General features: G+C 46.8%; 9 protein-coding genes across 9 annotated transcripts; 7 read left to right on the forward strand and 2 right to left on the reverse strand.

The window, feature by feature from the left end:
* Window positions 1-161: 161 nt before the first annotated feature.
* On the forward strand, window positions 162-2,108 carry BJ212DRAFT_1264715 (glycosyltransferase family 22 protein; the record flags this gene model as incomplete). The annotated part of the gene is made up of 7 exons (XM_041330431.1): window positions 162-308; window positions 357-495; window positions 547-720; window positions 774-1,156; window positions 1,205-1,431; window positions 1,489-1,661; window positions 1,714-2,108. 7 exons carry the CDS (start codon window positions 162-164, stop codon window positions 2,106-2,108), a joined length of 1,638 nt encoding a protein of 545 aa, XP_041196718.1.
* Window positions 2,109-2,239: 131 nt separating this feature from the next.
* BJ212DRAFT_933489 (uncharacterized protein) lies at window positions 2,240-3,790 on the forward strand. Its single transcript, XM_041344377.1, has 7 exons — window positions 2,240-2,596; window positions 2,653-2,685; window positions 2,736-2,770; window positions 2,822-2,927; window positions 2,981-3,059; window positions 3,115-3,329; window positions 3,384-3,790. Exons 1-7 carry the CDS (start codon window positions 2,371-2,373, stop codon window positions 3,692-3,694), a joined length of 1,005 nt encoding a protein of 334 aa, XP_041196719.1. The 5' UTR covers window positions 2,240-2,370; the 3' UTR covers window positions 3,695-3,790.
* Window positions 3,791-5,552: 1,762 nt separating this feature from the next.
* On the reverse strand, window positions 5,553-7,047 carry BJ212DRAFT_1426376 (t-SNARE). The gene is made up of 6 exons (XM_041337660.1): window positions 6,753-7,047; window positions 6,615-6,699; window positions 6,412-6,563; window positions 6,154-6,362; window positions 5,927-6,081; window positions 5,553-5,876 (listed from the first exon to the last, which is right to left on the reverse strand). The coding sequence occupies exons 1-6, from the start codon at window positions 6,959-6,961 to the stop codon at window positions 5,865-5,867; spliced, it is 822 nt and encodes a 273-aa protein (XP_041196720.1). The 5' UTR covers window positions 6,962-7,047; the 3' UTR covers window positions 5,553-5,864.
* A 268-nt stretch (window positions 7,048-7,315) lies between these two features.
* BJ212DRAFT_1457401 (uncharacterized protein) lies at window positions 7,316-9,667 on the forward strand. The gene is made up of 13 exons (XM_041338879.1): window positions 7,316-7,356; window positions 7,410-7,742; window positions 7,813-7,818; window positions 7,877-7,939; window positions 7,990-8,200; window positions 8,253-8,281; window positions 8,382-8,461; window positions 8,510-8,644; window positions 8,791-8,964; window positions 9,016-9,093; window positions 9,148-9,159; window positions 9,221-9,227; window positions 9,287-9,667. Exons 2-13 carry the CDS (start codon window positions 7,698-7,700, stop codon window positions 9,566-9,568), a joined length of 1,122 nt encoding a protein of 373 aa, XP_041196721.1. The 5' UTR covers window positions 7,316-7,356; window positions 7,410-7,697; the 3' UTR covers window positions 9,569-9,667.
* Window positions 9,668-11,903: 2,236 nt separating this feature from the next.
* Window positions 11,904-13,745, forward strand: BJ212DRAFT_1334963 (ribosomal protein L4 domain-containing protein). The gene is made up of 7 exons (XM_041334891.1): window positions 11,904-12,028; window positions 12,085-12,159; window positions 12,208-12,350; window positions 12,406-12,510; window positions 12,575-12,972; window positions 13,022-13,215; window positions 13,283-13,745. The coding sequence occupies exons 1-7, from the start codon at window positions 11,986-11,988 to the stop codon at window positions 13,381-13,383; spliced, it is 1,059 nt and encodes a 352-aa protein (XP_041196722.1). The 5' UTR covers window positions 11,904-11,985; the 3' UTR covers window positions 13,384-13,745.
* Window positions 13,746-14,093: 348 nt separating this feature from the next.
* Window positions 14,094-16,002, forward strand: BJ212DRAFT_934088 (uncharacterized protein). Its single transcript, XM_041344378.1, has 12 exons — window positions 14,094-14,356; window positions 14,414-14,467; window positions 14,521-14,549; window positions 14,599-14,612; window positions 14,664-14,689; window positions 14,808-14,862; window positions 14,910-15,207; window positions 15,261-15,289; window positions 15,342-15,397; window positions 15,451-15,476; window positions 15,535-15,829; window positions 15,906-16,002. The coding sequence occupies exons 1-11, from the start codon at window positions 14,234-14,236 to the stop codon at window positions 15,827-15,829; spliced, it is 1,005 nt and encodes a 334-aa protein (XP_041196723.1). The 5' UTR covers window positions 14,094-14,233; the 3' UTR covers window positions 15,906-16,002.
* Window positions 16,003-16,572: 570 nt separating this feature from the next.
* Window positions 16,573-17,861, forward strand: BJ212DRAFT_1335005 (uncharacterized protein). Its single transcript, XM_041334892.1, has 7 exons — window positions 16,573-16,628; window positions 16,685-16,713; window positions 16,767-16,823; window positions 16,989-17,027; window positions 17,078-17,387; window positions 17,435-17,463; window positions 17,515-17,861. The coding sequence occupies exons 3-7, from the start codon at window positions 16,778-16,780 to the stop codon at window positions 17,595-17,597; spliced, it is 507 nt and encodes a 168-aa protein (XP_041196724.1). The 5' UTR covers window positions 16,573-16,628; window positions 16,685-16,713; window positions 16,767-16,777; the 3' UTR covers window positions 17,598-17,861.
* On the forward strand, window positions 17,710-18,008 carry BJ212DRAFT_1335009 (uncharacterized protein; the record flags this gene model as incomplete). The annotated part of the gene is made up of 1 exon (XM_041334893.1): window positions 17,710-18,008. A coding segment is annotated over exon 1 (202 nt), but the record flags the coding sequence as incomplete, so codon positions are not given.
* Window positions 18,009-18,268: 260 nt separating this feature from the next.
* Window positions 18,269-19,155, reverse strand: BJ212DRAFT_1335012 (uncharacterized protein; the record flags this gene model as incomplete). Its single annotated transcript, XM_041334894.1, has 1 exon — window positions 18,269-19,155. A coding segment is annotated over one exon (297 nt), but the record flags the coding sequence as incomplete, so codon positions are not given.
* Between the last annotated feature and the right edge of the window lie 4,971 nt (window positions 19,156-24,126).

The following is a 24,126-nucleotide window of genomic DNA, read 5'->3' on the forward strand; positions in this document are numbered from 1 at the left end:
AACTCTTGGTATGGCTGCTATAGCCCTTAAGCTTTAAGTACTACACAATTACGTCAACATTGAAGTCTCCGTGTACACCTTTCAAATCCAGACATCACCTTGCCTCGGCTGCATGCTCTGCGTCTAGGACGTAGAACAGCGGTACCTACATTCAATTCTCGATGAGCTTTATTATGGATTTACTCTTGTTGGCAACTAGCTGGGCTCATGTTCTTTTGGCGCCATACACGAAAGTCGAAGAAAGTTTCAACTTGCATGCAACCCATGACGTTCTTATGTATGGAGTTGGGAGGGATAATCTGTACAAGGTGTGGAACTTTCTCATCCTAAGTCTTTGTATCTGATCTGTGGCGAAGTTTGATCATAACATCTTTCCAGGCGCTGTACCACGGACATTCATAGGAAGCATTCTACTTGCGTGGCTCACTTCACCTGTCGCCTACATAGCAAGTCAGTGGGGCCTGCTAAGCACAAAACTCGATCTTCAGATAGCAGGTTTGATTCTATATAAACACTTGGGTCACAGCGTCTTGAACTCTCTGATAGTGCGTTTGGTTCTTGCTACGCTGAATGCAACAGGCTTCATGTTGATACGACGTGCCGTATGTAGACGATTTGGTCGTCCGACTGGCCTCATGTATGTCCTCCTGACATGTTCGCAATTCCATCTGCCGTTTTGGATGGGGCGGACATTACCGAACATGTTTGCGTTGTTCCCTGGTGAGCGATTTGTCTGCGACACGAGTTTCTGCTTAACGAAGGACGAACACAAGTTAACCTTGGATTTTACGCGTTGTACGACAGAGCTCCACAGTCCCAGTATCCTACAAGAAGGAGTGTCGATGTTGCATTTGCTTTACTAACGTTCACTGCCGTTGTGTTCCGTTCGGAAGTCGCGCTATTACTAGCTCCTCTTGCTATCCAAGCGCTTCTTCTCCGGCATATCAGTTTTATGAGATTGATTAGAGTTGGCTTTCTGTCTGCTGTGTTGTCCATTGGTGCGTATTGTTCTTTGTACGCTGAAACGTCTGCAACTGTTGAGCGACTAGCTTTGACCGTCACCATCGACTCATACCTATGGAACCAGTGGCCGCTGTGGCCTGAACTGTATGGCATATATTTCAACGTATATCAAGGCAAGAGTTCTGATTGGGGCGTAAGTTGTTATTTTCTTTTTCTTTCATGTCTCTCACCCATTATGCAGACATCTCCTGTGCATGCGTATTTCCTTTCACACCTTCCAAAGCTTCTTCTGGGATCCTTGCCATTGGCTGTGCTCGGAGCTATGTTGGATAATCGTGTCCGGGCCCTAATGTATCCCCCAGTACTCTCTATTGCTCTCCTCAGCTGTTTGGGCCACAAAGAATGGCGCTTCATCATTTACGTTGTTCCTTTCTTTAATGTCGCCGCCGCTCGGGGTGCCCGGTGGATGTAAGTACTCATATTTTCTACTTCATTTCATTGGAGGCATACTCAACTTTTCAACAGGGTAATCCGAAGGAAAGGTGGTCTTTTCGGAAGAATAACGTTTCTCGCAGCTATGGGCATTCTTGCTCTGAATTGTGTCATCACTATCGTATCGACGCGGGCGTCGATGGCAAACTACCCTGGTGGTTCTGCACTCGCAATATTCAACGATCAATATGCAGACCAGCATGCTGGTATGAGCCATGGTGAATGAGCTTCTGGGTCTAGCTGACAACACCATCGCAGCGCAAGTTCACATATCTAACCTCGCAGCCCAGACTGGGGCCTCGCTCTTCCTCCAGAGTCATTCACCACCTTACATCCCATCCATTACCGCACCAGCAACAAATGATTGGGTCTACAACAAGACGGAAAGTCTGTCCCCGCGCGATCTTACAGCGTCGACACCTTTCACTCATGTCATTGCCGAATCTTCGGCAGAGTTCGTCAAGACTGGACGATGGAAGTTGGTGGACAGCGTTCAAGGGTTCTCAAGATGGAAGTTGAATCTCCCGCGAGGCGGCATCGCCAAGGTTCTGGAAGTTCCCCTTCATCAGTGGTTAAGCGTGTTGGAGATGGAGACAAATAACCAGCTTTATATATTAGAGAGAGCTAAGCAAGATGATACTTGTCAAAATTGACCCTATGTAGAAATTCGTCGACTAGAAACTTGATGAGCGATGAACGATTTTCATTATTGATAGCGCTACTGATGTAGTACTACATATAGTAAGATGAATCAGAAGCTTGGGATATATGTAAATGGCTCAGCGTCATTGGCGGCTGGGGGTCTTCGAACTCGAATGCTTCAAAGTTCACAAGCTGTGTGCAAGCTGTCTTGTCCAGCTACCACTAATCGTGTGGTCATACCAAGGCTCAGGCTATATACTAAGTTGATCTGCCATGGACGGCGCACCTACCGACACTACTCACCTGGATTGGGGCAACGTCGGCCTCGGCTTCTCCTTCATTCTTTTCAATGGCCTCATTTCTACATCGCTACAACTTGGAGTAGGATCGTCACTACTCTCTGCGGCCATACGTTGTGTAGTGCAGTTGGGGCTAGTCGCGCTGGTGTTGCAGAAGGTGTTCGAGACGAATAATCCATGGGCAGTTGGCAGTATTGCATGTGAGCGTTTTCCGCGTTCACTTGAGATAGCCGGACACTAGAACTATGGTATCCAGGTTTGTTGAATTTACTAGGGACTATCGAGGCAGGTGCGTCCGAAGCAATTCTTACTGTTGTCTCGGTTTCTGACGCGGAGAAGTTGTGAACAAGTCTAAAAAGCGCTACAATCATATGGTGAGTTCTATGACGGATGTATTTATCATTCTATTCTGAACAGTTGCACAGTTCTCCTCTGTACTGTTTGGTATGCTGTGCTCGACGATACCTGTCTCCATCATCGGCATCCGCTTCGCCATGGCCGTAGACCCCTTCTGGAAGCCCGAACAATATAGTATGTCATGATCTCTTTGTGTGAGATCAGTGGTATTGATTTGTAATCACAAGTTCCGATTGTTGGCATGTTATGTGGAGGCACGATCTCGGGAATCGTTGTTTCCGTGTCTTATGTACTCCGGGAAATATAGTAAGTCGCGCCACTAATGTATTTGAAGATTAGATATTGACCAACACCCTTGCAGCGACAATCGCGACAAAGTAGAAATGTACCTCGCATTTGGAGCATCACGTTTTGAAGCATGCAGACCTGTCGCACGAGAAGCTCTTCGTCTTGCGCTAACTCCAACGATCAATCAAATGAGGTTCGTACCATCCAAAATACAAGCTATTTCTAATTCAGTGTTTACCCTTGACAATAGCGTGATCGGAATCATTGCTATTCCAGGCATGATGACCGGTAAGAATTTACGCCACGACGTAGGCGGATGGTTGCGCTGATCAAGGGTTTCAGGTGCCATACTTGGTGGCTCTTCGGTTCAGCAGGCAGCTCGGCTCCAGATGGTTATCATGTTTATGATTTCCGCCTCCACAGCACTTGCATCGATTATCACCACTATCACAACGCTTGCTGTCGTCGTCGATAGCGAGGATCGCCTCCGCCCGGACCGCGTCGATGTGCGCGAGCATCCGGTCTGGCGTGCGAGGAATTGGCTCTTCAGCCGAGCAGTGGACGGGGTGAAACGCACCGTGCAGAGCTGTCGTGGGCTCAGACGCGAGGATAGACAGAATGGGGCTGCGGATACGGAAAGGTTGCTGGGCTGATGCTCATCTTGTTCTATCAAAAAAAAAACGCTTTCTTGCCAACCGCGCGAAGTTCACCCTCCTTATTCAGATCTTATCGTGTATGGGCAATGGTTTTATATCCCAATTCTGGAAGTCCATACATAAACGTAGTACGCAGATGTTGTAACCATGTAACGTCGAAAGGTGTATAGCTTAACTCGGTTGTATTAATCATGTTGAGCTGACTCGGACCTGATTTATCTTGCAATTATGCTTGTCTCTTATCTCAAATTTCGTCCTCATTTTTGTTGACATAACGCCATGTATGCACGCGTTGAGAACAATTGCCTGATCTTGGAACCGGATTGCATATCTGTGTTGTGGGCGGTCATCAATGAGGGCAAGGGCATGCACAGGAAGAACGATGCAAATGCCCAGGCTTGATTTCGATTAAGACTTGATCAGGGGTGTCCCTCGAAATGCATATCTACCGACAGATGAGAATGGAATCTTAGATCAAAGGCTTATGGTTTGAATATTGCCAATGCAATGGGCATATAATCTCGGAGTCTGAAGTTCGTATCAATTGATAGGGAGTTGCGGCACCCTGATTACTTCCATGCTTGCCAAGGTCATCTAGAAACTTCAATCCCATTGCGGACGAGAGTCGAGACCTGTAATGTGATTATCCATCATTACGTTTCAGGAAGACAGTCCTCGAAAACGTGGGGATAACGACAGAACGTAAAGGCATGGATAGATCTCGATACACCAGTGGTATAGAGTGATGTGATGACATGAGCCTCGTAGACGCCGTTTCATAGACCCATCAGTCGCGTTTCGCCATCTGGCAAAGCGAGATAGAACACAGGTGAACCCAGCACAGATGACAAGGGGTGCCAGTGTCAAAGGCACCGAGATCACACATCTATGAGACACGCTGAATAAAGCGAAGAGTAACCTCGAATGCCACGAGCCAGCTCAATGGGGCTGCTCTGGGGCATTCGGATAGAGCGGAAAAAACTCTAGTCCAAGGTTCAATTTCACTGAACCGCAAAGTGGAAGTCGTCTTTCGTGCGTGGACTGCGGTGCGTTAAATGCATTGATACTAAGAGAAGCTTGGTCTTAGGGGCAAATGCGAAGACGGGACATTAGAATCTAAATGAATGTGAAAAGGCGCACATAAGCGTTCGCCGGCGGAGGCACCTAGATTAGACTAGTCTGAGCATGAGCATGAATGAGCAGTTGAAAAAGAGACACAGACGAGACTCATCTATAGCGCTCCGCCGTCAAGAAATTCGCCTGCCGAGATCGGTAGTACTCAAGTAAGCGAAGGGCACAAGAAGGGCATGGAAGCAAGCAGGCAGTGAGATATCAGCAACCTTAGCCGGGACGTGATGTTCAGCAACAATGATGGTCCTTTTAGAGATACCATAAACCATGGGATCAGAAAAAGAGAAGCTTGAGAATGAAGCACTCCATACATTCTTCCCTGTTTCCACGAAAATTTGGGAGCAGGAAAAGCTTCTAGCGCATATCCGTGAATCTATAGCAATTTGGCGCTCGGTGTTCATTGAAGATATCTATTCGATACTCCTCTAGAAGTTTCTCAGACAGGAGTTATTTGAGCTTCATGCTGTAAGATGCTATGTACGAACAGGCTGTTTAATTGAAAAGCGCGCTGCTTGTGAGAGTCGAATACCTCCGAGTTAAGCATGGTTCTGAACGGCGGAGCAGAACTGGATGTGCCTTCGGGTCGCTCGCCAGTTCATGAGTCGTTCTGACGTGCTTCTCCTGTCTGAAGTGGGTATTAGTAGGAACAATAGATGCGCTGCAAAGGACAGCCGAGTAAAAAGTCAGACGCGTGTGCGAGTCGTAAGGTTCTATCGATGCGGAGAGAAATAAGAAACGCTGCAGCAATATTGATCATTTTATGTAAGATATAGACACTGATTTCTACGTAAGACTATGTACGCACGTATCACACATCGAGAAAAACTTATCCGTGACTAGAATTTATGCCATCCTCGTTCTAACTTACCACACATGCATTCACTGGGGAGGGTACTATCATTCGCACCAAAATTGATAAAAAAAAAATAGACATTAGAAATAAAAACACTTCATGAAACATCCACGGCGAGGTCCATAATCCATCGGCCAACAGAAAACTAGCAAAGGTATGAGAGGCGATGACACAAGGCAACATCTATGACAAAATCTGAAGATTGATTAGTCAAGTCTACCTGTAACAGTGGACGTTTCACATACAGCCAGAAGAACAACTGCAACGACGATGACGAGAATGATCATGAGACATGCTGCACGTTGCCCCGCTTTACGTTGGTACTCGGAAGCAGTCGAAAGCTCCTCGGCTGCCCCTTGGGTATCTACAGCGATGGAATACACATTTGATTCGATGTTATCTGCGAAAAAGGAAGGAAAAGAACAGGAGGCGCAAGTGAGTCAGTCATTATAACGGAAGTTATGTCACATACCAATCATGCCGCCTTGTTGGTTGACAAGTGTCCCAAGGTCACGGAATATCTCCGATAATTCATGTATACCGGACTCGATCTCTTGAATTTCCGCTTCTCGTTCTTGAATCAAAGACTCTTGGTACGCGAGTTCGTGCGGAGAAAGCTGGGACTGAAGAAGTTGAGCCTGACGTAGTCGGGGAGACGCGCTTGGCTCTCGTTGGCGCGATCTGTGGGGACATGAGGCAATAGCACCTTCATAAGGGGAGAGTAACGCACGTATCATCATAGTGCTCGTCTTCTACTGCTATTTTCACCCCTTCCACCACTGTTCTCTGGCGCTCTGCGCTAAATTGTTGTGCTCTTTGAAATGCCACCAAAGACAGCTGCAAGTCATGTGATATTTTCTGAACTGAGGTCTTGTGTTGAGGCTGGTGTGTCCGATTAGTTGAGAAAAAGATTAGTGTGGGATATCAATTTACGCTTGCCGTAGCTGTTGAAGCAATCTTCTTCAAGTCCTCAGAGCCTCGCTTGGCCATAGCCCTCGTCGTTTCGGTGAGGTCATGTCTGTGTCCATAATGTATTAGTAACTAGGTTGGTAACTAACAAGTAATACGTACAGTGACTTCCTGAGCGTGGCAGAGTCCTTTGTGGTGCCAAGTTGGTCGACGAGCTTGAGAATACCCTGAACATTCGAATTTATCTTGAACACTTGGAGTGAAAGTGACGATTGCAAGGAAAGAAACGCAGACTCTTCACGCGGCTGAAGCGCTGTCGAACTTGACTGTCCCGTACGTGCAGAGCCAGTTTCAATGTCCTGGAAGCTCATGATGACACACGAGAGAGCTGAAGGAGGACAATAGTGCAATATTTAGCTTTCAAGGTGTGGTCCTCACGCTGCCCACGAGCACAGTTACCCAAAGGGGTCCAACCAAAAAGCCGCTTACAAATCACATCTATGATAGATTTCTCACGATTTCCAATAGCTCGAACTGAAAATAAATCATACGGTTGAGATTCGACAGCAGGCTGCGGTATTACAGTACTTGCAGTGCACCTCACAGCATACGTGTATATGTATCACTAATAGTACTAGCCGTAGCTTGTATATACATACTTTTATTATGTAATCCGAGGAGAGTAATTATCATCACATTTGTTGCACAGCCACTGGCACTCCTTCAAGTTATGCTCCCCCTGTGTTGACGACAACGATTACGACGGGTTAGCCATTTTTCTTAGCTCCATACAAACACCTCACGCCTTGTTGCGATTAGAGCTCAGATGCCAAATGAATTGAGTCACTGCACACACTCCGTCCAACACCGGCGCCTAAGGACTGGTAATAAGTGTTTCATGGAGATTCGGGAAGTTGAGGGAATAATGTTAAATTACAATTATACCGCGCATGATCTTATTTCCGCATACACTGATTCATCGTCCTTTGATGTAAAGCATCAATTATCAGGTGCGTTGCCGATATAAGAGAATTCCAGGTGCTTTCCATAAACCAGAGACCACATCTACAAGTCTCGCTTGTCTGCACTTTCACTGTTTTGTCAAGAATGACCATCGACCACGCGATCCATGACCTTGGACTCTCTCCAGGTGTAAGTACCTACGCTATCGTAATGCATCGCACGCCTTCACGAATCATCTCCTGTTAATCATAGTCAACAGATTGTCGTACGTCTGATTCTCATTATTCACCGTCTCAACATCTGATATACCATTCTATTTCAAGTTTGTGACTATCGCGAGCTTCACGGTCCTGTGTTGGGATCACATAATCACCTTCGCGGATGAGGTGTGTCTCATGATTATTTTACCTCAACAGCGTGAATGAAGTTAATTCAGGTAGCTTTGATCTGGTGTAAACCCAAAGGGTTTCGTGAGTATAGATCACCTTCTGACATCTTCGTCCGCTCACTTCACTACGAATTCATTCTAGTTGGGTGTCTATTTCTGCTGGTACGTGAACCTGCATCTGACGTTTCTGAAAATAAAATTTACTTTAAATTCAAGAATCGATATATCACACCTCTGGGGTTTGTCGTCAACATTGTTGGTAAGCTCTCTTCTCGTATTATAGGTTACTATTCGTTGAAATATATTGTCAGCATTGACCCTCCCAACTTGGTCTACAGAGGTAGGTAACCGCTTTCTACAGTATCTCAAAATCTAATTACATGTATTATCTTAGAGGTAGGTAACTTCGATCTAAAATGACTGGCATTAAACCGCTGTTCAGCTGCAGAAATTTTGTGAGATACGAAGGGGCGATGGCGATCATTGGTGTCAGTGTAGCGCAACTGATAATGCTGTCACGGTGAGTCACTTCAAGGAATGGTGGTTGGTGCGCCTGACAACTTTTTAGGATTCATGTTTTGTATCCAGGGAACAGAGTTGCTATTACGATACCGGGTCTCCTCTTTTTAGTCTGGGTTGCACTTGAGGCGTATGCCATGGCTTGCGGTGAAAGTGAGCACACCTGTTATATGTGCAGACGATAGTGATATCATACCATTATAGTGGTTTCCATTACTCAACAAGTATACTGTGAGCACTGCTACTCGATGTAGTAATTTCTTGCTGATTGCTCTGTTAGCCTGCCGTGAGGTTCATGACTTGTCATTGTACGACTTCTCGTCCTGTTAGTTTGTCAATCACTCACAATATCAGGATACTCTCTGCTGCTCGGGCATGGATGCCTTTGACATACGACTCAGCCCTCTTTGCCATGATCCTATGGCGCACCTTGCCTACTGTCTGGAGTAAAGGAGCAGGGCGAATCTTGCCCAAACTGCTGATCGATGGTACATTGTACTATACGTGTGTATATTTCTCCATTCAAGTCAATTACTCAACCTGTTAATTGAGTAGTGTCATTTGCTCTGCCAACCTAGTACTGACTGTGATGATCTTACGAGCACCCCCGGGTCAGAAAGGTATTGCTGCTCAGTAAGTCCACTGTCTTTTTGCCCGTGGCTACAATAATTCATACCTGTTCACCAGATTGGTGTACTTGTGAGACTCTCAGTTAATCATTCTGCTGCCATACTGAATAGCCCTGTGATCTTGTTATTAGGTTGACAGTAAGTCAACGGACAGGCAAAAATTATACTCGATTAACATTTTCTTTTATTGTACTTAGGTTGTGATGACGTCGCGCGCCACACTACGTCTTAAAAAGCAAATGTGCCCAACGGTAACTTGTACCTCCAGTGACCAACACCGACATTATTCTATGCACTCTCCTACTCTGTCGAAGTCTGCAGCCTCACTTGTACCCTGGCAAACACCAAATATGCGGCTTCAATCACAATGCTTGCCAGTTGTCTCATGCGCCCCTGTGCCATCCATCCCAATAGACACCGACGATACCCAATCTTTAGAAGATGGACTACCAATTTATGCTGATGTAGAGTCGCAGTGATACTATGAGCATGTTTTGTCTCGATAATATTACCGGATGTGACACGTTTCTGTCCTGCGTGCTCAGGAAGCATTTGTCGTTCTTACAGCAGTCAGCTGGACAACCCGTGATAGCATCAGCCAGAACAGTACATTTGTTCCGCGCCTGTCGTTTTTCTTTTCACGAGTGGCAAGAACGTACACTTTATCGTCATGGCCGCTTTGCGAACCTGTTTTAACCAACATCTTGGATGACCGAACGCCAATTCACATCTTGTTGTGGGTGCAAACGCAGCTACATCATGTTCTCGTCTATCACAAATCTGTCAAGGTATATAACTGACATGCGCAGGATTCATAGCAAAGTAATCGCTCTAGAATGAACATGAGAACCGTGCTCTCTGCCTCTGTCGTCAGGCTAAAGGTGGTGGGTATAAGTCGAGGACTTGAGGGGGGGGGGGGGGGGGAACAGAATGGGGGCGTAGTGGAGGGAGATTGTCTTCGGGCAGTGTGCTTGGAAGTGTTGAAGTTGTGTGAGCTACATGTTTGCTTGTACCACGTCAATAAATTGTGCTTTTTATGTCATGAAAGACACATACATCCACGACGATCGGAGTGAACCCAATGCTTCATTCTGTAGAGTGAATCTGTGCTCAGGCTGTGAATTCAGTTCACGTACGTTTGGCGTGCTTGACTCAGATAATCACTGCCTCCGGCTTTGTCACTTCAGCGCGGGATGATGTATTGCAAGCCAACGGAAGACCCTAAAGGACAATAAATTTGAATTAAAAAAAAGCCAACGGAAGCATATCAGGGGCGATGTGCACATCTATTGTCCAAATTGGCCAACAATGGGCATTTTGTGCTACCACAATCAACGCCCCCTGACCCAGCCTCTTTAATCAAGTACTCACGGTGCATCAACAGCGGATCAATTACCACTACAATAGGCACTCGGAGTGTTGCGTGGTGAATGACGCGGCCCCCCTCGTTCCCATCCACATCCTTTGCGAAGATAGGGGACAAGTTCCCCAGACGCCACACATCATTATTAATCCAACTACGCACCGGACATGTCTCCCCGAACAAATACCTTCATCGCATCTCGAAACCCCCTCCCCGCTATGCCCATCCTGCCAAGAACGCGCAGAATCAGTCCACCATTATCTTTTAGCCTGCCCAACGTACACGAGGCAGCGGAACGTCATGCGAGCTGAACTCGGACCCAAAGCACAGCAGCTGAAGTACCTCCTGAACGACGAGAAAAGCATCAAATCCGTGTTCAAGTTCATCGTACGCACCCGCCGCTTTATCAATGTTTTCGGAGATGTCTCCTCCCTAGCACAAGAGAATGATCGCGGAGACAGAGTCGGTTAATCAGAAAGCCACTCGCATCCATACCACGCCTTAAAACGGCGCCTATCGTCCTCGCGCAAGCTTCGACCAATATTAGAGTCACATAGAAACCACCGCACATAGCACAAGAGATTAGTATGCATACAATAGGTACTGTCCACCATAGGGCCCCGCCCCACCGGACAATAAACAACGATTCAAAAAAAATTGATGCAGCCAACTCAGCGTAGCCAAATCTGAATCCCTCCCCAGCTACCCAGGAGAGCATGGAGAGGTATGAGGAGCTCGCGGTGGTGTCACTAGCGTCAATTCACGGAGAAAACTTCCATGATGCTCTCTTGGTGTCACAACACAAGTGGTGGTAGACCAAAATCATAATGAAGTTGAATGTCTTAATTCCAATCGAACGTGTCAACAAAGCCCTAGAACCTGTCGGATCTGGGACCGAGTTGCACGTTTGGTTCGAATTAGCACTCCTAGAAGCTACTCCAGCTGTCCCACACCGCCGCGCTTGATAGAGAGGTAGTAAAGCGGGCTGTTTGTAGGAGTTGAAATGAATTATTGTGACCAGAACTAGATCCAATGATCCATTGGTAAGTTGTCGGTTGTTCCATCATGTTTCCACCTGTTGAGGTTGAGAGGTATTCTGCAAGAGAGAGAGAGAGTTGACAAGGAACGCACATATCGTATTTGATATCGCGGAAGATACAGCATCCATGAAACCAAAAATGGTCACGTATTACTTAGACTGCAACGATATCATATATGCCTTCAGGTTTGTGGAACAGGTAAGCAGGACAAAATGAAAACCAGCACGCGTCGTTGTACCAATTCTAGTCAGTTGATAATAAGCTGCTGACCCTTGTCCAATACCGAGACCTGCAAAGACGCGAATTCGAGTGTCGTTCCAGCGACTGTATCGTAAACGTGGCAATATTAATGGCACTAGATGAAGGCGACTTGGGAATATTGTTTGGTCATATTTTCTCTGAGGCTTACAACTAGCAAACTCTATTTCTTGTATCAACACGTTAGGCAGGCTAGTACACTTCAAGACTGTCAAGACCGTCAAGATCAACGACAATGGCCTCAAGACCCACCGTTACCGTCCAATCCGTCTCCGGAGGTCTGTACTCATCGTTGAGCTCGCTGACCGTCCATACTAAAATTCATCTCATGTAGAGGCTTCGACCTCCCTTCCCCTTCCTGCCGTCCTCACAGCTCCCATCAGGCTTGATGTAGTCGCCCAGGTTCACAGTGCGTAACAAGTATTTGCATTTGAACAGAAGTATGACATTATCTCAGAGAGCATGGCTAAGAACAGGCGTCAGGCTTACGCCGTCAGCGAGAAGGCCGGGCACCAGACTTCAGCTGAGTCCTGGGGTACTGGTCGCGCTGTTGCGCGTATTCCTCGTGTCGGTGGTGGTGGTACCCACCGCTCTGGTCAGGTGCGTGGACAGCAATCCGATTTCTGATCTTGCATCATTGACAATGTATCCTCAGGCTGCCTTTGGAAACATGTGTCGTGGTGGTCGCATGTTCGCCCCCACCAAGACTTGGCGCAAATGGCACGTCAAGGTCAACCAAAATCAGCGCCGCTTCGCTACCGTCTCCGCACTCGCAGCTTCCTGCGCTCCCATCCCTTGTCCTCGCCCGCGGTCACCGTATCGAGCAAATCGCCGAGGTTCCTCTTGTCGTTGAGAACGCAGCTGAGTCCTTCAAGAAAACCAAGGAGGCCATAGCTCTCCTCCAGGCTCTGAATGCATACACGGATGTTACCAAGGTCTCCAACTCGCGCAAACTCCGTGCAGGAAAGGGCAAGATGCGCAACCGCCGCTACCGTCAACGTCGTGGCCCTCTTGTCGTTTTCAAGGAGGATAACGGCATCGTCCAGGCCTTCCGTAACTTGCCTGGTGTCGAACTCGTCAACGTCCAGAGGTTGAACCTTCTTCAACTCGCTCCTGGTGGACACATTGGTCGCTTCGTCATCTGGACAGAGGGCGCCTTCGGCCTCCTTGATGAGGTGTTCGGCACCTTCGACAAAGCCTCCTCGTACAAGAAGGACTACCTGTACGTCCTGTATGCAGTGCCTCATTATTCGACTGACTGTTGTGTATAGCCTTCCCACCGCTAAGATCTCCAACCCTGACGTGACTCGTCTCATCAACAGCACTGAGATTCAATCTGTTGTCCGCCCCGCAGGTCCCAGGGTCCAGAAGCGCCCATGGACACAGAAGAAGAACCCTCTCGTCAACAAGGGCGTCCTGTTCCGTATGAACCCTTACGCCAAGACCCTCCGCAGACAAGAGTTGCGTATGTATCTTATCTATCTTTCCTGCATTCAAATTGATGACTCATGCATCACGTTGGTGTGTTATAGTCAAGCAGGAGCGTGTCAAGGCACAAAAAGACAAGAGGGGAAAGAAGGCCAAGGGCTCCTCTGCTGGAGAGGCTTTCCTCAACACGTTGTTCGCTCCTTGAGTGTGTTAAAGTTATGGTTACCTACATCTACGTCGATTGTCCTCGCATGCCCTTATGCATTCATGCCACACAAAAATTGTCAATCATGGAGACTCTTTGTCAGTATTTCTGATCAATTTCAGATGTCGTTCCACTCCATTCCCATTTGGTCAACAAGTACGTCCAATAGAGTTATGGTTCAGCCAAATCTTCTGTCAAAGTGGACGTGTTATCAGACGGTTCAGCCTGATAATACCCAATAGTTTTTCCACCCTCGAACAGTACTTACCCTGCAGGAGCGTGGAACTTACGTCCTTGATAAATTTCAAACAGGTACAAGACCCGATTCAATTGTAAAATGATGAGTACCATGTCGTCTTGAGTTTACTTGCGACCCTTTTGCGAACACGTGTGCCTGTTATTTCTAAGCCGGCGCGAGTTCTTTAATTGGCGTGGGACTTGGAAAACAAAATTGTAACTTCAGCCACTACAGCATGTACTACCACACGGTCATACGCATCGATACCCTGCGATACATCGATGATAAGCATGGAAGTCCCTTTTGACTTGTGCAGAGCTTTTCACATCTGAGCAGGACGACAAACGAAATTGTCAAATTCATCCGACGGGTGCTTCATTTTTGCATCTATTTTCACATTGTCGAAATCCAGAACATGATGGATTGTGAAGTTCGCCGTCATGATAATCGCTTTTGTTGCGATGCGCGGGATTCTCTATTTCGAGCTTCTGGCAGTACAGCTCGTCTCGAGAGGTGCCATCATTGTAATTGGCACTGCCTCACGTGAGGACGCGTATCAGTAACCCCTTGAAATTCATAAGTATCCTACGACCCTTCATCACTTCTTCAGCCATGTCAACCCAAGTGTTGACTGACTATGTTATCAGCGAGACTGCAATTATTCACTCTACAGACCTCGCCTTCGCCTCAGCGGCTCTGATTGTCTACGACCATGTAATAACGTTTGACCAGGAGGTCAGTGTCATGTTCCTAATACTAGGACGGGAGATTACTGATCGACAACACATGCAGGTGGATCTGTTTTGGACCGGTCGACGAGATGCAACAAAATTCCTCTATCTCAGCGTGAAATACATCCCACTCCACAGTACAACACCTCCCTGATTGTTCATCTGCAGATACGATATTTGGGATTAATTCAAGCATTGTGAGCACCAAATGTCTAACTAGTCTGATCGCTCCTCATCATCTTTCAGTATTTCAGTGTACCGTAAGGAAGGTTCTTATGGCAAAGGTGATCTCTGATTTCATGTCACCTCAGTGCACTTTCTTGTCTCCAAACCTATCGTAAGTGATCATTGATGAGATACTTTTATGTGCCAAGTCGCTCAGATAACTCGCAGATGTGAGCCTCGCCAGCTTCCGTCGTCCAAGGCTCCACACTCACTAATAATCAAGCTTCAAGATATTGCTTGTTGGGAATGCCGCGTTGATAACTCTAGGTGCGGCGCTGTGTCAAGGTACGCAGCTTGAAATCTGTTGGTGCATCTATCAATAACCTCCAAAGCTGTCATCGCTCTCCGTGTTTGGTACCTTTTTACGAGGAACAGGCAAATACAAATATTTGCTGCGTCGCTATACATCGTGTGCATAGGCTCGACCATGGTGTTAACTGGCTCTCTCTTCGATCAAATTTTTCAGGAGATGTTGCATCCGAGTTTTACCAAGAGCCCGACGATTCTCGCCCTTGTGTATGCGCCTGGCTTTGTAGACCATAGCGTGCTTTTTGCCCTCAAAGTATATAGGTATATGACGAGCGACCGATTTCAGAGACGCTCCTCGCTTCTAGAAGGTTTTTTAAAAGAGTATGCTTTGAATGTAGCTACTCGTACCAAATACTTACTATATGCATTCTCAGGGGATTGATCATGTATGCATGCGCAACGGGTAAGCATTCAAGTCTCATATCGACTTTCACACCTGTCACGCTATAGCTCAGGCACGCTACTGTACACAATCATCGCTCTTTCATTGACCGACCTTTCGCAACTAGATGTGTGTAGTGTCAATGCGTATCTTGCTCTGCTCAGCAACTTATGACTCTCCAGGTTTACTTCACAGGTCTAGAGGGCGGGTGGGTCGCTCTCATGGCTCATTGATGGATGAAATCATGAAACCAATTATTTACGCAGCCTCGTCGTCGGTGCAACCCTTGTCTCCGTCTGCCACGCGTTACTCAGCATTCGATCTTTGTCTGCGACGCTTCACGTAGATCCGGCGTGGCTCCTCAACCACGCAGAACTCAGTCGTGTCCAATGGACCAAGGGAAACAGCGAAGGCGAGATTTTTGTCGAGCTAGACCGTTCCGGCGCCACGGAACTCCCCATGACGAATATTTCTCACACACTGGCTCCAGATGCAGTATCTTCGAGTGGCAGCAACTTCGATGATCTAGGCACTCCCACGAAGAGCTACAATAGATTATAGGTGAGACTCGTAGCTATGTTTTGGCCATTGATGTGACTAATTCAACTTTGGATCGGTGATGAACTTGCTGTTCCAGCTATACGCTTTTAGTATACATTGCTGCACTGCATCGATACCTTGATGAAAATAGGGTTTAGCGGATGTGCGCTGATCCAGTGATTTGCGCATTACTCTATTATACGCCAGATAGAAGTCATTATAGGAGAGAGTAAGGCAAGTTCCATGCACTATCTACTCCTAACGGAGATGCGACGAATCGGAGGAGATCCAATGTTGTTAATGCTGTGTCTCAGCTGATGACGGGAGTGGCAAAAATGCAGCATGACAGCACCTAGACATATTTGGAATCTTAACGCCGTATACCTTGATGAAAGATGCATGCCAAACACGGTTGGACGCTATAATTATTTGAATGCTTCTCCTTTTCGAGCATAGGCTGACGTGTGATAAGAAGTTACAGCCTCGCCTCGAGACCTGGTATATAGGGTCCAGCATCAACTCGATGTGATCTCCCGGAATGGTGCTTTCTGTAGGCATTCGAGGACCTATCTGTAACTCACCATGTCCACAAACCAGCATACGCAGAAGTTGGCGAGCGCTGCCTCCGCGCAATTGGCCATGGCATCATTCACCCTAGTAGTGTACGATCATATTATCACGTTCGCTCAAGAGGTATCGTCGCCTCCATCATCGATAGTAACCTCACGCTGATCTACAACCAACCACTGTCGACTCATTGTTCTAGGTAACCTTCTTCTGGACTGGGCCATGGTCAGCTTCGAGAATACTATATCTCAGTGTAATGCCGTCGGTAATTTGTATTTTGCTGCCAGTGCTTAATCGTGGATTTGATAGATTCGATACTTGGCTCTAACACAAATGATGTGCGTGTTTGATTCCACCTGACAACATCTCGCCAGTTGACGAGATTTATTAGTCTCGTGTTTTATGGTCTGTCAGCGAGAATATACATGTCATGGCTCTGACGACTCAGGTGAATAGGAAATGTCCTGACTCCCAGTCCTGCCGTGAGTGCTTCTAGAGGTCGTATCGTCGTTCGGCGTCTTACATACAGCTTTCCACAGGAGTGAGTTATGCGTGACGAGGCCCAACACACCAGTTCACGCAGGGAACAGTGTAACCTGGCTTTTTATCACAGATTTCATCCTTGCGTTCATGGTCATGGGACTCTGCCAATGTTCGTCTTTGTCCATCCATTGATCACACTGAATTAACCGATGTGCGCAGGTGTAGTAACATTGCGAGTGTGGCATCTATTTTACCGAAGTCGCTTCATCAGAGGGCTGGCAGTTGCTATCCTGGTTGCTTCCGCGGCAGGAGTGGCAACCGCTGGCGTCGTCACGTTTGATTCTATCAAGACTGCCATGTACGGGCTACACGACCCGTCGATCTTCAAGGAGAACCCTGCAACGTTGTTTGCGATATACCTACCAGCCTTGGTCGTCCATACGACCATGTTATTATTAACGATATATCGATTTGGCATTAGCCCAGCAGCCTTGCCGAGACGCGGGATTGTCCACCGATTCTTAAAAGAGTGGGTCACCCCTGTCGGCCAAAAGCTCTAAGCTAATGTTTACTTAGAGGAATGTTTATGTATGCATTTGCAGCCGGTGAATATACCTCGATTCTTCTCGTTTTGCATACGCTGAAGCAAATGATAGGAACGCTACTGTACGAAATCATCGCTCTTTCTCTGACTGAACCAGGGGACATATCCGTAAGTTTCATGGTCATAGTTGCATGACTCGTTGAACTTTGAAATTGTTGCCAGGTTTACTACTCAGCTCTGGGGGGAGAGTAAGATTGTGTCATCCTTCATTGTTCACCGAAGCTCACGAGCAACGTCTATTTCCAGAATAGCAGTAGCAGCTACAGTCGTCTCCGTCTGTCGCGCGATGCTAAGCATCCGCTCCTTGGCTGCAACTTGCCACGTCGATCCAGCATGGTTGCTCAATCATGCTGAACTCAGTCGCGTCCAATGGAGAAGAGGGAATAGTGAAGGAGAAATTGTCGTTGAAGTCAACGAGATGGATGTGGTTCTCCCTTATGGATTGCTACCATTAACTGCTGTACAATCAGAGTATCCAGCAAGATTAAGGGCGATTCCAGATATATCGCCTCAACAATAATAGTTCAACTAATGCACACATATCAACTGACCTCTAAGTGGGTCACCAAAGCACAATTATGCTGTGTGAGAGGTAGTATATAGTACGGTTTCATATGAAACGAAGTCGTAGTTGTCCATGCAGGTGCTGTCAAGTATGAATGAAAATGCGTCCGAAATTCTCATCATTCGCAGCTACAATATCTTCAGCGTCCGGATATCGGTCATGTCATCAACAGAAGCTATGTCGTTGTACAATGATATTGTTGACCGAGACAATTCTCCTTTACTGCTCAACACGCTGCTGTGCTAGCAAAAGTGCGCCAAAAGGCTGTCGGAGGCGAACAAGAACCCTCAACTCTCGAATAGCTGACTCATTGTCTCCAGGAGCCCAGTCGACCGGATGGTCTATGGGAGATACAGGCTCAGGCCAGTCATCCACGCTGTGTCTCGTCCGCAAAGTCAAACGGCTCAAGACCATGACGATTCAATGAACGGATGAGCAAGAATGTCCACTAGGTTGTGCAGGAGAGAATCGAGTCAGCGTGTCTTCCATGGTGATCAATAGGTTCTGTAGCCCGTCTGCCTTGATGTCATAAGGTCCCCTTCTTGACCAAGCCTCCACCCGACTTCTGTGAGGGGAAATGCAATGCAAAGTAATTGCAGTCTGGCGTTCGTGAAACGAGGAACGGCGAGGTTGGTGTACAGTTTCGATATCGCAGCGTGGAGACAGATGAATGCAGTTCATCTTCAGATAGACGTGACAATGTGCATGGCAGAGCCTTGTACGAAGAAATGTCGGCGGGCAGACAACTGTTGAAGTTGGATGGTTGTCGCACCCAGTGAATGTCGCCTGGATGAACTATGATCTCCTGCAAGAGACATCCGAGCGCTTTTGTCTTAAGGTTACAGGAAGGTTGATATTGAAGATGCCAAACAAAGAGTCAACAAAGAGTTCGTGGTCAGTTGACGCCCATCGGAGTTCTTTCGGACACCTTTGTGGAGATGGGCTCAGGCTATTTTTGTCACAATCATACAGTGGACGATCAGGTCGAAATTCAAATGATTATCGATTATCGCTCGCGCACAACACTGGAACAAATATTGCCTCGAGGCATTAATGGCCTGTTATTGATGTCGGACCTTATCTTACTTTCCTTCAACTGCTATTCACAATGAGAAGAGGCAAATCGTCGAGGAATTCAGCTCAACAAAGCCACAAATCTAGCGAACCAGCAGCTAGTGGAAGTGAGGTACGTAGTTCTCGAAGATCACTTCATTCATACCACTCCAAACATTGACATTGATTCATCCTTCATCTAGAACCGACCCCGTAGCAGAGTTGGTCGATTTCTGGAAAAGGTTAAGGACGGTGCAAACAAGTTAAGGATCTCGGTGAGTTCACGAGCATGCTTAATAGATCCTGGAATCCGACTGAGATTGCAACAAGCGCTCGAGGGATTCCCGTAGCCGTAGTTCTGCTCCCCCAAATATCGATGTAGGTTCTCAAACTTGCCCTTCAGTCTCTGTACTCTTTTTAAATTTTGGTGGTCACACAGGCTGCGCCATCTGATGTGGAAGCGGGGGCTGATACCCAATTGGCACGTCAGGATGCTCAAGAGGCTGAAACGCCCATGCATTCACTTTCGGGACATGAGATAACTGTGGATTCTGTTCATCAAGGCGCACAAGAGGATCTCGATCTTGTTGACAATTTCGAGGACACATATCTCCTACCCCTCAAGATATTCGACGCTGTTATCGCCAGAGAGAATGCGGACGTATGCAGGCCCTCCTCTCGATCAGAACCTGAACTAATCTAGTTACACAGGTGCATCCATATGCAAGGATAGCACTGGGCGCGTTATCTCGTGCAGCCAAGGTTTGTTTTCATTTTCTCTCTCCCTATCTCCCACTGTTACCCAGCAATCATTTGTGCAGATTATTCTAGCTCAAAGGGATCGCGATAACGCGGTACACGAACTTCTCAAGAAGTTAGGGGAAGTCTACAGCTTCATACAAGACGAGATGCTTGGCAAAATCTCGTCAATGGATCCCATCCTTGGAAAGATTTCTCAGCAGACCCGTGAATGTGCCGATTTTATCAAGAAATATTCGGAGACCAAGAACTTTTGTGAGTTTGAACAAGCCTTTGCGCTTTGTACCGTCTCGAGCTTCTACCATCCCATAGGGAAGAGGCTTGGAAAAGACGCCCCCTCGGAAACGAAAGATACGATCACAAAGTACAACGACGTGTTCGATAGGCTCATGCAAAACTTCCGGGACCAGGTTACTCGCGACGTAGCTATACACGTCCACGACATAGCCATACACGACCATCGTATGGGTGAGGGTTCGGACGTCCTCGTGACCTTGCATATATTTATACCTTTTCAGAAGAAATATTATATCTCAGCGATATGAATTATGCAAAAGGCGCGGGTCTAGATACCAGAAAAGAATGCCTTGAAGGCACACGCACGGAAATCCTTTCCCAGATCACGGAATGGGTCAACAGCACTGGGGACAGCGTTCCACCTGTGCTGTGGCTATCTGGCCCTGCAGGCAAAGGCAAATCGGCCATCGCCCACACCATTGCTAAGTGGTTCGAGGACGTAGGAGGGCTTGGTTCGTGTTACTGTTTTGACCGCCAGCGAGAAGCAGAACGTCGCCATGAAAAGATCTTTTCTACAATTGCACGCGACCTTGCTGACCGTGATCCGGAGATGAGGCGGGCATTGGCAGATGCAGTCAAGACCGCGAATTCGCTCAAGAATACACTGGATATCATCCAGCAGTGGAAGAAGCTTCTTATCGAACCACTGGAAAAGTCATCTAGGTCGACTGGGGAACCCATCGTGATCATGGTCGATGCACTGGACGAGAGCGGTGGAGCAGAGACACGGAAAGACCTCCTCAGCATTCTAGCTGGCAAACATCAAAACACCGCTGTTCCCAAAATCGCAAACCTCCTTGGCAACTTCCGCTTCATCGTTACCTCTCGCCCGCTTGATGACATCAATGACGAGTTTCGTGGTGTTCAGCATATTCGACAGATGTCGATGGATGATATTCCGCCAGCAGACGCAAAGCGTGACATCCATGCTTATGTATCCAAGGAGTTGAAGGGGTTGGATTTTCAGGACGGAGAGTTTGCAGTCCTCGCTGAGACGGCTGATGGACTTTTCGAGTGGGCGCGTCTCGCTTGCGGATACATCAAAAAGTCCCATGTGGGGCTATCTGCAAAGGATTGCTACAAGACCGTGGTGTCACGCGATCCCGCTGAGAGAAACATGTTGTTGCACAGCATGTATCGCCTCATTTTAAAAGATATCATGCACGAGGATACATCTCTGCTTACGTAGAATCAGTCTTTGATGAGGCTGGCGAGATATCGTTCAGTGATGGGACAAATACTAGGGACAGCTGAACCCCTTCCTTTAGCTTCCCTGACGGCCATGAGGTCCCATTTTCCAAAGGAAGAGGACCGTTTTAACGTGGAGCTTGTGGTAAAAAGCATGGGGTCCCTCCTCAGCGGCGCCACCAACCCAGATTCACCAATCCGATCCCTTCACGCATCCTTCTATGATTTCTTGACGGACGAACGATCCAGTGGAGAGTTTTTCATCGACCTGCCAAAGGCACAACGCGACCTCGCATTCGCATCACTTCGAGTGATGAAAGACGTGAAAGATGGTCTTCGCTTCAATATCTGTGATTTAAAGTCGTCGTATCTACCAAATAGCGAAGATCCTGGGCTACAAGAACGGATTGAAAAATGCATCCCCCACATCTGTCATATTCCTCTCGATTTTGGACGTCGCACGTACGAACCACACCCTTCGACAAGGAGCTCGCGAAAGAAGTGGAATCGTTGTTCGACCACGAGCGGCTGTTTTTCTGGCTCGAATCACTCGCGTTGATCAATGCGCTCAGCGGTGCAGGTCTTGCCCTTCCGGCCATTGCCCAGTGGCTGAAGGTGAGCACACTACTACTGGGAATCAGATAAGGTGCTCATGCGCAACCACAGGGCCATCCCAGATTCAAAGATGTCTCGTCGACCGCAATGGACGTACAGAGGTTCATTCAAGTCTTCGGCGGCATGATTTTATATAGCACGCCACATCTGTATGTATCAGCACTCCCATTCTCGCCTGCCAACTGTCTGCTGTCGAGAAAGTTTTCTGCACAGTTTCCGAATATTCTTCGTGTGGCATCCGGACATGATGAAAATTGGACAGCTGCTCAGACCGTGCTCAGGGGACACACTGATTCAGTTTTGTCAGTCTCGTTCTTGCTGGACAGCACTCACATTGTCACTGGTTCTTGGGATAACACTGTTCAGCTGTGGGATGCAGGGATGGGGGAGCCAGTCAGTGAGCCCTTGCAGGGGCACACTTCTCCAGTTTTGTTGGTCTCATTCTCGCTGGATGGCACTCGCATTGTCACTGGTTCTTGGGATAAGACTGTTTGGCTGTGGGATGCATGGATGGGGGAGCCAGTCAGGGAGCCCTTGCAGGGGCACACTGATTCAGTTTTGTCAGTCTTGTTCTCTCTGGATAGCACTTGCATTATCAGTGGTTCTTTAGATAAGACTGTTTGGCTGTGGGATGCAGGGACAGGGAAACCAGTTGGTGGGCCCTTAATGGGGCACACTGATTCAGTTTTGTCAGTCTTGTTGTCTTAATAACCAAGGGTCTTACATAAATGCATGTGTAAAATGTAATGACACCACAATTACACTAGGATAAGACTTCTTGCCAGTCCTTGATTAACATGGTCTACAACTTTTCTTCTTTCATGGTAGATAACATGTGAGTTCTTGGGAGGCTTACTAAACCAATCTATGTGATTAACTTAGCCAGAGCTTTTGTGTTTTATCCCAACTTAGAAACTTGTCTAGGATAAACTGTCTAGACACTGGAATGTGGTTCCTTGTTAAGATAATTCTCTGTAGAGACTATGGTCTCAAATACAAATATGTTGACCAAAGACTGGTTGGTCAAATAGGCACAGAGTGGTGAGAAACTGGTCTCACAAATGATCAGATTGACCAAAGCTCATGTTGGTCAATATCAGGAAACTAGGTGAGAAGTGGGTCTCACAAATGAACAGATTGACCAAAGCTCATGTTGGTCAATATCAGGAAACTAGGTGAGAAGCTGGTCTCAAATAAACTAAGTTTCTATTGTAAGAAACTTATGTAATCTCAAGGGAATGTCTTTTCCCTGCACTTGGTACTTCAAAGGGGCTTTCTTTGTAAGCAATAATCTTCACAGTGAGTAGCTCAAACTGAGATTCAAATGATTGCAAGTGGGAGATCCTATTTTTTTGGGGGAGAATGGGCCCTCCTTATATACATATTGTGTGGGAATATTATGTAAGTAAAAAAGTGGAGCAATGACATCAGAAGTGGAGCAGAACATTCCAGAATATTCCATAGGTGGAGTAATGACATCAGAGGTGAGTCATTGTGGAGCAGAACATTCCAGAACAAATGACATCATAACTTTCAACAGAATACTTGCAGGAGTATCTGTGGAGCCATATGACATCATTATGACATCATACCCTGTAGGTACAATTTTGTGAAGTATCTGATGAGTCAGAGCATCCCAATAGAAAAATAAATCAAGGAAATACTAGAGAAAACAACTCAGAAATAATAATACAATAACAAGACACAAAACACAGGCTTTTTAGATAGGTTTTTGTTAGGCTTTGAACTTTTCTCTATGGTTTTCTCTAGCCAAAGTGAATAAGCCAAAGGCAAGGCAATACCTTAACCTTCTTGCTCCACAATATCAACTAGGTCATTATGTGATTCCCATCTCACAAATGACTTTTCTTCAAGATATAATAAATTCATGAATCACAGAGGGGAAACTGAACTATATGACCAAGGTTTGAAACCAAGGTATGGGTTGACTAGCCTGATGCCTAAGCTAACAGACTTTGTCTTTTAGGGGGGCTACCTAGTAGTCATGTCCATGCATGATTCCCAAATCATGCAGGACACTGCATGAATGCTGAATCCTGCAATGATCTACTGTGTGTTTTCATGGGATGGTGACATTTGATGAATAGACGGTGGGCAGGCATGGAGTTTCTAAGCACTCGCACCAGATGGGTATACCCCAGATGACTAAACCAAAATCCACGGTCA

This window comes from Suillus subaureus, assembly GCF_016647635.1.
Source record: "Suillus subaureus strain MN1 chromosome Unknown BJ212scaffold_6, whole genome shotgun sequence".
NCBI classification, from domain to species: Eukaryota; Fungi; Basidiomycota; class Agaricomycetes; order Boletales; family Suillaceae; genus Suillus; species Suillus subaureus.